This window comes from Mauremys mutica, chromosome 5 (assembly GCF_020497125.1).
Source record: "Mauremys mutica isolate MM-2020 ecotype Southern chromosome 5, ASM2049712v1, whole genome shotgun sequence".
Taxonomy (NCBI): Eukaryota; Metazoa; Chordata; order Testudines; family Geoemydidae; genus Mauremys; species Mauremys mutica.
In genome coordinates this window covers 113,800,472-113,813,684 of record NC_059076.1, presented here as the reverse complement: position 1 = coordinate 113,813,684, position 13,213 = coordinate 113,800,472, and the positions used below count along the sequence as shown (strand labels likewise).

The 13,213-nt window shown below is 38.1% G+C and overlaps 1 protein-coding gene across 4 annotated transcripts in view; it reads right to left on the bottom strand.

Moving 5' to 3' along the window:
* Window positions 1-1,095: 1,095 nt before the first annotated feature.
* The window catches only part of TAPT1 (transmembrane anterior posterior transformation 1), a 117,420-nt gene continuing 105,302 nt past the window's right edge, over window positions 1,096-13,213 (bottom strand). For all 4 annotated transcript variants that reach the window (XM_045018845.1, XM_045018846.1, XM_045018847.1 and 1 more), the window contains 2 exons: window positions 9,449-9,609; window positions 1,096-3,824 (listed from right to left, as the gene is read on the bottom strand). In XM_045018845.1, coding sequence (XP_044874780.1) covers window positions 3,595-3,824; window positions 9,449-9,609 — 391 coding nt within the window. In that variant the 3' untranslated portion in view covers window positions 1,096-3,594. The remainder of the gene's footprint in view (window positions 3,825-9,448; window positions 9,610-13,213) is intronic.

The following is a 13,213-nucleotide window of genomic DNA, read 5'->3' as shown; positions in this document are numbered from 1 at the left end:
CACACATCCACACTGCTATTTTTAGCATACAGCTCGAGTCCCAGTAGTGCAAGTTTGTCTACCAGGCTGGGAGGCAGGCTTATCTACCTGGAGACACTCAGAAAAATTAATGTGAATTAATGAAAACTGTGAATTTAAATCAGATTAGTTAAACTGCATTAAATCCCAGTGTGGACACACATTCAGAATTAAAGTGACCTTAAAACCAAGTGAGGGCCACAGACCACACATTGCAACTTTAACTGCCCACTTTTCATCCTTCTGTAATGCTACTTTACCACATTGTATATTCTCCAACACTAATCAAGTTTGGTGCAGTAGTCTATCATGTTTGGAGAGGGTAATCTAATAACGGATTGAGTAGAAGGGCAGTTAGAGGGGTGATGGAAGGCTGGCAGTTCTAGGGAGCTCTGAAATTTGCAGGATATGGTCTGTAGTGTATAGTAGTAGTGATGTGGGCCTGCAGGTGGAGGAATAGAGGGTCTGGATAGGTAGGCATTAATATTTACTTCTCATTTCTTTGCTTTTGTGGGGAGATTTGTCAGGTATATTGTATGTAGCAACCTTAAGTGCTTTGCAATGAAGTTTTTGGTTTATTAGCTTCCTAGGTTTTTTTAATGCTTGAAAGGGAGTGGGAAAGCCAAACCTGTGCGGTAGCAGAAATGCAGCAATCCTGTTGTAGGCTAAAATCTGACATAAATGGGTAGTTACTGAAAGCGAGTTGGCGGCCTACCCCAGTCAGTCAAGTTTGGATCGTCTAGTTCCCATCAATCAGATTTACATTTGCACCTGTTCTAGTTAGCACACCTCTCGAAAAAGTTTTATGTGGACAGACAGTGTTCAGTACAAAGTAGGATGACAAGGAAAAATTTCAGCAAGCGCCCTATTTCAAAGACTTCCTATTAAAACATTCTGAAGAGAAACCAAGTATGTATGGTTTGTATGAAGTACATAAATAATCCAGATACCATACAAACTAAGCCTGCATGATATTTTAGAGGAAAAAAAGGAATGTATATCCCATTTTAAGACCCATTAGAACACAACCCTAACTATGTAGTTGCTACAAGTCACCTGCGAAGTGTGTTCACAGAATAAATGGAAATACAATATATTTAATAGGTTGCATTTTAAATGGTCACATATTTACAAATCATATTTCTATAGGAAGTTTTTTTTTTAATCTGCTATTACTGCAACTAACTTTTCTATCATGAAGAGTTGGGCTTTTTTTTTTTTTACTTTTACATTTGACAATACTTTGTATAGTCAGTTCCCCATGTTTGTGTAGGCCTTTCTTACAGTAAGGGAGGAAAGACACTAAGAATAGGAACATGGGATGAAAAAACACAAAAATTAACAGGATGATACAAGGGCGACTGAAACAAAAAACCCTACTTTAAAAAAAAATGGACTGGATTTCAATTTGATTCTGTCTCTAAACAATTAGCATTCAGATTAACAGTAGGCTGACATTAGTACCTCCTGTGGGTTTGACATAGTGATGAATACACAAGAACAAAACCAGTATTAAAACCAGGTCTAAAGTAGGCGGCTTGTCCTGTGCTTGCAAAAAATACGTTCTTCATAGTGAAACCAGAATATGCAGAAGTCACATTGCAGTATTCAAAATTGACAACTGTTGCAAAGAAATCCAGTCCATTCTTTTCCTTTTTTAAAACAAAGATTACGAAATTGAATTTTATTGAGTTTCACACAAGATGCACTTATAAAATTGGTACAGAATGTCATTTAACAGATGAAAATCATTCTAAGCTTCCTTTAGCAACTGCTAAATAATTGAAAAATTCACAGATGATCTGAATTGAATTTAAATGTGTAAATTTCTTAATGAGCATATTATACACCCAAAATAAAAGCATTTTAACCCCGCCCCTCGCCCCCAACCATTTCAATTGATTCTGGACACTACTGCAGCTGCTGTTGGTGGGGGAGGAGAAGGGGCAGCAAGAGGCTCCCTTTAGAGCAGATGATGTTGACTTGTATGGTAAAGCCATTTTTCATGGCAACTTTACATTCTGATCTGTTTCATAACATTATTTCTGTATATTTCTCTGTTCTGTCATATTAATACAACTTTGCAGATTTTAGGAATCAGCATGTATTCTTCCACATTTCCTATTCATAAATCAAACATTAAACTTTGGCTTTTCAACTCCAATAGATTACAAATTAGTTAATAAAAGAAATCCTGTGGTTTGTTCATCACTGAAATATCTGTATCATATCAAAAAACCAAAATAAAATTCCAAGGGAAATAACTTAGCAGACCTCAACTTAAATCTTCTGAAAGGTTTTTGAAAATAGAGGTTAATGTTACATTTTAACAGCAAATGTAGGATTCATCACTGGATGAAAGATTGTCTTTTGATTCAGTTCTCTAGCCTAGTTATTGAGCTGAAATGCAGTTCATTCTTGAGGGATTCAACATGCCTTTCATCAATTCCCCCAACATTGCCACACACACCAGAAATTAAGATGCATTACACCTTCATAAAACCAAGCGTTTCGTAATAAAGCTATTCATATCTACTTAAGTTTGCTTAAAATTCATCAATTAAAATGGACACTTCTGATAACTATTCTATGGGCAATTTTTCCAGCTAAGTTAATATATAGATGCCATTTTTATCAACTTGTTTAAACCAAAATGTAGTGAGTAATTATTTCTTCCATTGCATTGGAATTATCTGGAATTAATGCAACACTGGTGTTGCTGGCTGCAGTTCACGCTACCTTTCTCAATATAAAGAAGTGTCACTTTGTAACAAAATGCTTCCCATTGCAAAAAACAAGCCACAGCTTTTTTAAAAAAAGCTTTTCATATAGAATTTATAAATGTATATAGTTTGCCTTGCAGAACACATTGTAATTGAACAGAATAATGATGAAGCTGAGTTTGCCCAGTTATGCGGAACCTTCATTTCTTTGTATTTGTGATCCATTTCCCTCGCTGGTTTAGATTTTAGATAAAATACTATGCAGTGGGTCTTTCATTTAAGATACTGTAGTATTTTATTCTGATCAGTTCTGATACATCTTCAAAGATTTTTCTGGTGACAAGAATAATTATCTTGACTTACTGTTTAATCTACCAGTGCTTTTTTATGTGTTCGCTGATAAGTACAAGTTTTGAAATCTGCAGCTGTTTATGAAAACAACATGAGACTGGAAAGATGAGCTTCCTATTAAAGTTGTCACATATTCCCAGGTATATCCTTGTACTGGAGAGACCTTGATGAAAAATGATATGTTCTGGAAGCATGGTTTCAAAAAGCAGAACAGGATTTTGATTTTTTCAGTCTACTTCCAAGACAGCGATACTGTAGCTCTGTCAAATAGACAAGAGACTCTCACAATCCATTATATTTTCCAAAGAGCCAAGTTAAAGATTTCTGTTACTTGATCTGACCAGCTACCAAGCCTAGTTACTTGTAAAAATTAATATTTGTTTGCCATTAATAATTTAAGTTTTTAAATAAATATTTAAGTGCCTTTTTTTGGCAAGTGTCCATTCTGGTAGCATTTGCTGTCCCAATAGCTCAGTATCCTAAGCACATCTATTCAGAAAACTTAGTCAATTCTGTTTCCACAAATAGTAAACCTGTCTATCTCCAACAAATCTTTCTTTGAAGATCTGTGTTTTAATTCTGAATTGTCTTGGCTTATATCTTTATCTTCTCCATCAGGAGTCGTCAGGAATTGATCAGAGTTGCTTGTCACAAGTAAAGATGTAGGATTTTCCTTCTGATGCACAGGCTGATTGGTAACTGATGCAGAGAAACTTTCGTCTGTGGGAATTCCTGTTGGAAGAGCAGAAAAATCAGAATTTTTAAAACATGTGTTAATTGTATAAGCACATCAATGAATTTGAAATTGACAGATCTGTCCATCATCAAAGCTGCACTGAGGGCTGACAAAGTTAGCCATGTGAACAGTAAAAGTAGTACAAAATAAATTAACCAGTTTTGGAAACCGGATACTTCTGAATATACTGTCAAACCACTTCACTTTTTGTTACCACTGCCATTAGGATCCTAGAATGTTTACTAATGCAATAAAATATTGTGTATGAATTTCCAGTAACATTGTGATACAAATCCAGCAAAATAAAGAAGTCCAGGAAAGCCAGGAATATACCATATGTCATCCAATGTTAAGGAACAACAGGATGCAATAAAACAAGCAGATAAAGGTCTGATCATTGTGGCATGTTACAGAAAGCCATATGGTATGTTTCTGGTTTACTTGCCTGTTTTTGATGGTTTGTGTAATAAAAGTTTGTTTTCTCTATCCATCCCATCTGAAGCCAGTTGAAATGATCCCAATCAACAGCAGTAACAGATCTGATTTCTGTGAAAGAATCTACCTATGTTACCAGTGACAGGATTGTATCCTTAAGTATCTGCATATGAAAGCTAGATGCCCTAAGTTTTATCCCATGGAGAAGGTTCAGATACAGTAAAATAATTAACGTGTGTATTTTTATAACATCGGATCCCCAAATAACTCTTTGAACCCCGATTTGTTAGGATTCCTTTTGTTTCCATAGAACTGAACATTGGGTTTATTAATACAATTTTTAAAAAGGCAGTTATGTATGAACACTTAACACATTTCTATGCTGTATTAAAATATAATTTTTGAAACAGCTGAAAATGCATGATTTTCCCCATCGCAAAGGGGAAGAGCGACAAGTTATTTTTTTTCTCCTCTTAGAAACAAGATTAACATATTTTAAGGGAGTTTTTGAAAAACATCTGGCTTGGTTTGAGAAGCTGCTGTAGGACCCAGCCAAGAGAACATTTTCTGACAAAAGTAGTAAACATCAAAATAGGGGTTTGCAACAGAAATATTGCAGCAATGTGTAAAACCATATAATTACTAGTTCCAGACAACTACTTTATAAAGCCGCTTCTCTATCATATCACCTCTTCCAGTCATTTGTATATTTTTTAGGAAAATAACCAATCTCTGGAGTAATTTAATAAAGTCTTATGTAAGTAAAACATACTGCATCCACCAGGGAAGAACAATCATAACAAGGTTCACTGTAGAGCTTCAATATGTAGGTAGGTATCTTCCCACTGAATAATTTCCAGAGGAAACCACTGTTCAATTTAAAAATGATTACACTGGTCTACAATTTTTGAGAAGTCGTCTGCCTCAGAGATAAAATGTGCTATTTATTATGTATTTTGATGTGCTGAATTCAAATATGTTGGCTACTGTTTCTAAGATATTTAAGTTTTTACATTTGATGTCTATGTATATTGTGTAGATAGTAGAGTTTTAATCATAAATTGTAAACCTAGGTCTTTTCATGTGTTTATGGTTGCTTTACATGATATTTCACCTGTCCTGTTTATGTAACACTTTAAAAATCAGCAAAAGGGTTATATAACTAAAATTTATTATGAAACAAAAGGCAAAAAACTATTATGTACATAGTTTAGTCCTATTCAGTGTCTACTCGGCGCTTCTTGGCTTGTCTCTTGTATTCATTAAATGGAGCATCTCTTGTCACTGTCCAGCAATAGTCTGCAAGCATTGATGGGCTCCATTTGCCCTGATAGCGTTTCTCCATTGTTGCAATGTCCTGGTGAAATCGCTCGCCGTGCTCGTTGCACACTGGTCCGCAGTTCGGTGGAAAAAAATCTAGATGACAGTGCAAAAAAATGTATCTTTAGTGACATGTTGCAACCAAGGCTTTTGTATGCCTTGAGGAGGTTTTCCACCAACAACCTGTAATTGTCTGCCTTGTTGTTTCCGAGAAAATTTATTGCCACTAACTGGAAGGCTTTCCATGCCGTCTTTTCCTTGCCACGCAGTGCATGGTCAAATGCATCATCTCGAAGAAGTTCATGAATCTGAGGACCAACAAAGACACCTTCCTTTATCTTAGCTTCACTTAACCTTGGACATTTTCCACGGAGGTACTTGAAAGCTGCTTGTGTTTTGTCAATGGCCTTGACAAAGTTCTTCATCAGACCCAGCTTGATGTGTAAGGGTGGTAACAAAATCTTCCTTGATTCAACAAGTGGTGGATGCTGAACACTTTTCCTCCCAGGCTCCAATGACTGTCGGAGTGGCCAATTTTTCTTGATGTAGTGGGAATCTCTTGCACGACTATCCCATTCGCAGAGAAAACAGCAGTACTTTGTGTATCCAGTCTGCAGACCAAGCAAGAGAGCCACAACCTTCAAATCGCCACAAAGCTGCCACTGATGTAGGTCATAGTTTATGCACCTCAAAAGTTGTTTCATGTTGTCATAGGTTTCCTTCATATGGACTGCATGACCAACTGGAATTGATGGCAAAACATTGCCATTATGCAGTAAAAACAGCTCTAAGACTCGTCTTCGATGAATCAATGAACGGTCTCCACTCATCTGGATCGTGAACAATGTTGAGGGCTGCCATCACACCATCGATGTTGTTGCAGGCTACAAGATCACCTTCCATGAAGAAGAATGGGACAAGATCCTTTTGACGGTCACGGAACATGGAAACCCTAACATCACCTGCCAGGAGATTCCACTGCTGTAGTCTGGAGCCCAACAGCTCTGCCTTACTCTTGGGTAGTTCCAAATCCCTGACAAGGTCATTCAGTTCACCTTGTGTTATGAGGTGTGGTTCAGAGGAGAAGGATGGGAGAAAATGTGACATTGACGGTTCAGGACCAGAAGTTTCATCCTCTTCCTCGTCTGACTCAAGTGAGAATGATTCTGGTGCATCAGGAACCGGCAGTCCTTCTCCGTGGGGTACTGGGCGTATAGCTGATGGAATGTTTGGATAATGCACAGTCCACTTTTTCTTCTTTGACACACCTTTCCCAACTGGAGGCACCTTGCAGAAGTAACAATTGCTGGTATGATCTGTTGGCTCTCTCCAAATCATTGGCACTGCAAAAGGCATAGATTTCCTTTTCCTGTTCAACCACTGGCGAAAATTTGTTGCACAAGTGTTGCAGCATATGTGTGGGGCCCCTCTTGTCCTGATCTCCAATTTTGCAGCCAAAATAAAGGTGATAGGCTTTCTTAACCATAGTGGTTATAACTGCGCTTTTGTGATGCAAAAGTCACTTCACCACAAACATAGCAGAAGTTATCTGCACTGTTCACACAAGTACAATGCATCTCTGTTCACTTTGGCTAAACAGAAATGTGTCCCTTTGCAAAATCAAACACTGACAAATAAGAGAGCACGACACTGTATGATTTCTAGACCTGATATAGGGCAATTTGTTCAGCAGAGTGATGTAAGCTTTGTTATGATTGCATCATCCATGACTTCTAGGAATAACATGATGTAATTCATATCATGTATGATGAAATACCAGCTTCAGATTGCATCATTCATTGTTTTGCCTAAAAAGCAAGTACTGTCCAAACCCAGTCGTAGATTTATTCATAGATCCAGTCAAAGTTGGTTTTTTTTGGTCATTTCTGGTTTAAATTCAGATCCCTTCCCTTTATAACTCACTTATCCTCCGCTATTCCCAAGTCAAGGGTCGTATATACTGACCCAATAGCATATCTTGAAAACTAGAGCCAATCAACAATTTTAAGCATCATTTTCGTTCTCAGTGACCCAGAATTAGTAAAGTTTGACTACATTTATTTCAGAAGCATTTTGGCTGTAGAGCAGTGTTACCAGTCTAATTAGTGAGCTTATTCTTCAAGAGTAGTTTCAAACTTTACCCAGGGTAATTGCAACTGTATACATTCCTATGAGAAAGGTGTAAACTCTCAGGAAAATAAATTACCCTTATACTATAGGCTGAAGGAAAGTAGGTTAGATGAATTCATTGACACTAGTGATTATATTGCTAGCAATAGATGCTGTGCTGTTCAAGCCTATAATTGGGACACAGGGATTAATCAATAATGCAGAATTCTGCAATAATAATGAACAGACAGGAGTGAAGGCAAACTATAAAAATTCTTACATATGATCTGGCTTTACAAGGAAACAATTGTTGTTAAGAGTCACTGTATTTATAAAATAAAGTGATGGCATTGAAGAATTAAGCTTCTTCCACCTTTGAGGATTTTATAGAAGCTGAGAATATTTTTTAAGTAACATTCACAGAAATATATAGGTCTCTGCTTCTTATAAAATTCTGTCATTTGAGGCATAAGCTCTCTGCTGGACTGACCTGGTAAGCTTATTGCTGCTTCAGCTAAAAATAGTCTTCAGGATGTATTTACCAGGAACTGTTGGTAAGTTTTAATGGTCAACCCTTAAAACATGAATTATTGTCCCACATCCAAATGAAGTATTAACATATTTTATAATTTAAGAAAAAATTAGTACTGTAATACTGCAACATTTTCTAGTGAAAGCTTAGAAAAAGCATCCAGATCTACTGTACATAAGTTTTTTCACCATAACACCAAAAAAACCAATGTTATGGATTTAAGCCATTTTAAAATGAATGTACGCACTAAGTTCAGCTCAACGTGATTTGACACAGTTGAGATATAGGGTTTTATAACTGAAATGCTGACAGACTCAACTCTAGTATTGCTGGCGAGACACTATGATGTCTAATAAACACCTTAAATTTCATGCTGTTCAAGTCTTTGGCTAACAGAGTAGAACACAATAAAGCCTCACTGTTAAATTCTCAGAGGCTTCCACTGGATTCTTCCCAGAGATGATATACAATCCAACTTTGTTGATCAGAACAGTGAAGGTTTCTGTTTTCCCCCATATTATGTCAAAGAGGGATATAAAATATACCATTACAATTATTTATTAATAACAGTTTTTTTTAAATACTGATGTTAAAGGTGCTATATATAAACTGCAGAAGACTAAGAAAACCACCTTATATACTAAAAAAAAAAAAAAGGCAAATCTCAGACCAAGAGAATTAACGTTGATCTCACTTGGAGAATGAAAAGCTGCCTGAAATCTTCCTATCGTTATCACAATTTTAAGTAATTGTACCTGCTGCATGTCATATTTTGCCTGCATTTCTGTAAGAATTCAATGGAACATTCCTTATGAAATGTCAGTATTGTCAGAGCTCAAGCCAAATGTGAAATATCAGTGTTTACAAGAAGGTGCTCCTCTAAATGCACACAAAGTCAGTACTAGTTCTTATTTTGCTTATTTTGCTTCCCTACCTCCTTTCCCATACCCTAGTGGAATTTTATTGTAGTGGAGAATATTAATGTCTGTGAAGGATGAAGCACTGAATAATGGAAAATAATTATTTTGTTTACAGAACTGTGTTCCAGCTGCTAGGTGTATGCTCACAGTCCTAACATGTGAACCAAAGCATAGTTATCATTTGGTACAGTTTGTGGTAAAGGTACTGTTGAACAGCAGAGAGGGGAACAGCTGACTGAATATTAAATTTAATCTGGAAACAGTTTCCTTTTCACTGATCATCAGAACAAGCAGTTAAACTTACCTTGAGGAGATTTAAATTTGCTTTGAGGTTTGCTGAGTGGTTTGCCTGGGGTGCTAGTAGGGGGGGGATTGAACAACTTCTCTTCCATTTTTGCCTCCTTTACATATTGGCATGACTTGCCCAACAACACAATGCTGTTAAGGACTTTTAGTGAAATTAACCTGAAAGATAAAAGGGCACATTTACATATTTGCATTACTGGATGGTCATATAAAAACAGTTTCATGTATGGTTTCTGCTGTTTGGAAGGGATTTAATTTGTTAGCTAATCCTTCCAACGTAAGGCTCTTTCTCATGGCCTATAGACATTTATGTCTATAGGCCATGAGAAAGAGCCTTACATTGGTCCCCCACCCCCAACCCCCCAAAAAAGCAGCATACTAATTTGGTTTCAGGCTCAATGTTTTAACGTAAAGAGTTTTATAGAGTAAAAATTTCAAATGTTGCTAGAAGTCATCAGTATTTTAGTTACTTAATATCAGTGTTTACTTAATGGAGCAGCTATGGAAATGTCAATAAATTTTCAATACATTCAGTATTTAAACATCTACTTTGAAAAGCATATAAAAATAACAGCAAGTCTGTGATAGCTTTGAAGCATCTCTAATAAATAATAATAATAATAATAATACACACTAAGTGGAGCTCTCAAACTTTGAACCATGGGCCACATAAAGAGTTCAAAGACTACACTTAATTTCCATAAAATGGCCAAATTGCAGTAGCCCTCAGTTTTAATACTGAGGTGTGTGGTCCACAGAGTCTACCAGTCTCATCATGCAATATTCCACTTCTATCTGAGTAGTCAGGCTGGGAGTAACATGACCCAGTAGATAGTGGACACCTAAATTCTTTTCCTGCCTCTGATTTGTTGTGTGAACTTTGGCACGTCACTTTAGTTCTACCTCAGTTTTCCCATCTGTAAAATGGGAAAGAGGTTTTTTACCTTTGAAAAGTGCTTTGAGATTTACAGATGAAAAGCACTTTATAAAAGCTAGTTACTACTACGATTGACAGAACATCACATGCTAGGATCGTAAATATTTTTAGACTACGTCTCCATACTGAAGATGAAGGCAGCTGTGATTTAGAGCTTTGATTTACAGGCTAGTTTGACGGTTCTATGCTATTCTGGGCTCAGAATTTGGGTTTCCTGAACTTGTTTCTCACTCAAGGAGCTGCAAGAGTACCTTTTATTTCTCTCAGTAGATAACCCTGCAGCAGTTGTGATAGAGTTTGGATGGAGCCCTATATCCTTGCTCAACATTAGAATAGTAAATAGGTAGAGAAGAATGTGGGAACCCACTGATTATGGAAATCTTCACAGATATTGTGATGATAATCTAAATTCAGAAAATTTGCTGGAAAAAGTGAATGTTTTCAAATTAAAAGCCTTAGAGCAGATCTAAATTTGTGCATTATAAAAAAGACCAACTCAGTAGCAACTCAACTATCACACAATGCATTAACACAAATGTTAAAAAGAAAAAAAATTAGCATACAAGATTTCTCTCTCAAAAGTATTTTTATGTAACACATTTTCCTATAAAAGTAAGTCTGTTAGAGGGATAGGATGATATGCAGAGCAGACAATCTTCAGTATTTAAAAAGGAATCTCTCACTTTGGTATCCAAGCAACCACAAACTAGACGAAATTAGATTCCCCCAGGTCTGTAACTGTGGTTCTATAAATTCCCTTCTATTAGGGTAAGAGAACAGTGTAATATCATAGTGGGCATCTGCTATAGACCACCAGACCGGGAGGATGAGGTAAACGAGACTTTTTTTGGACAACTAATAGAAGTTTGCAGATCACAGGCCCTGGTTCTCAGGGGACTTCAAGCACCCTGACATCTGCTGGGAGAGCAATACAGAAGTGCACACACAATCCAGAAAGTTTTTGGAGAGTGTTGGAGACAACTTCCTGGTGCAAGTGCTGGAGGAACTAACTAGGGGCCATGCTCCTCTACTGCTCGCAAACAGGGAAGAATTGGTAGGGGAAGTAGAAGTGGGTGGCAACCTGCACAGCAGTGACCATGAGATGGTAGAGTTCAGGATCCTGTCAAAAGGAAGGAAGGAAGGAGAGCTGCAGAATACAGACCCTGGACTTCAGACTGACTCCTTCAGGTCACTGATAGGCAGGATCCCCTGGTAAGCTAATATGAGGGGGAAAGGAGTCCAGGAGAGCTGGCTGTATTTTAAAGAAGTCTTATTGAAGGCACAGGAACAAATCATCCCAATGTGCAGAAAGAATAGCAAATATGGCAGATGACCAGCTTGGCTTCACAGAGAAACCTTCGGTGAGCTTAAACACAAAAAGGAAGCATACAAGAAGTGGAAACTTGGACAGATGACTAGGGAGGAGTATAAAGATATTGCTCGAGCATGCAGGGGTGTAATCAGGAAGGCCAAAGCACAATTGGAGTTGCAGCTAGCAAGGGATGTGAAGAGTAACAAGAAGGGTTTCTACAGGTATGTTAGCAACAAGGTGGTCAGGGAAAAGTGTGAGACCCTTACTGAATGGGGGAGGCAACCAGGAGACAGATTATGTGGAAAAAGCTGAAGCACTCAATTTTTTTTTTGCCTAGGTCTTCACAGACAAGGTCAGCTCCCAGATTGCTGCACTGGGCAGCGAAGTATGGGGAGGAGGTGCCCAGCCCTCAGTGGTGAAAGAACAGGTTAAGGACTATTTAGAAAAGCTAGACATGCACAAGTCCATTGGTCTGGATCTAATGCATCCAAGTGTGCTGAGGGAGTTGGCTGATGTGATTGCAGAGCCACTGGACATTATCTTTGAAAACTCGTGGTGATCGGGGGAGGTCCCGGATGACTGGAAAAAGGCAAATATAGTGCTGATCTTAACAAAAAGGTAAGAAGGAGAATCCAGGGAACTAAAGACCAGTCAGCCTCATCTCAGTCCTTGGAAAAATCATGGAGCAGGTCCTCAAGGAATCCATTTGACGCAGTTGGAGGAGAGGAAGGTGATCAGGAACAGTCATAGAATCATAGAATTCAAGATCAGAAGGGACCATTATGATCATCTAGTCTGACCTCCTGCAAAATGCAGGCCACATAAGCCGATCCACCCACTCCTGAACTAATTCTCTCCCTTGACTCTGCTGTTGAATGCTCCAAATCGTGATTTAGAGACTTCAAGTAGCAGATAATCCACCAGCAAGCGACCCCTGCCCCCATGCTTCGGAGGAAGGCGAAAAACCTCCAGGGCCACTGCCAATCTACCCTGGAGGAAAATTCCTTCCCGACCCCAAATATGGCGATCAGCTGAACCCCGAGCATGTGGGCAAGACTCTCCAGCCAGACCCTCTGGAAAGGGCTAACAATATCCCAACATTGACCCTTTGTACTAATTACCAGTGTGGCACGTTATTGACCTATTGACTAAACCCGTTATCCTATCATATCATCCCCTCCATAAACTTATCCAGCTTAATCTTAAAGTCATGGCGGTCCTTCACCCCCACTGTTTCCCTCGGTAGGCTGTTCCAGAATTGCACTCCTCTGATGGTTAGAAACCTTCGTCTAATTTCAAGCCTAAATTTCCTAACTGACAATTTATATCCGTTTGTCCTCGTGTCCACATTAGCACTGAGCTGAAATAATTCCTCTCCTTCCCTGGTATTTATCCCTCTGATATATTTAAAGAGTGCAATCATATCTCCTCTTGTCCTTTTGGTTAAGGAAAACAAACCGAGCTCCTCAAGTCTCCTTTCATACGACAGGCCTTCCATTCCTCGGATCATTCTA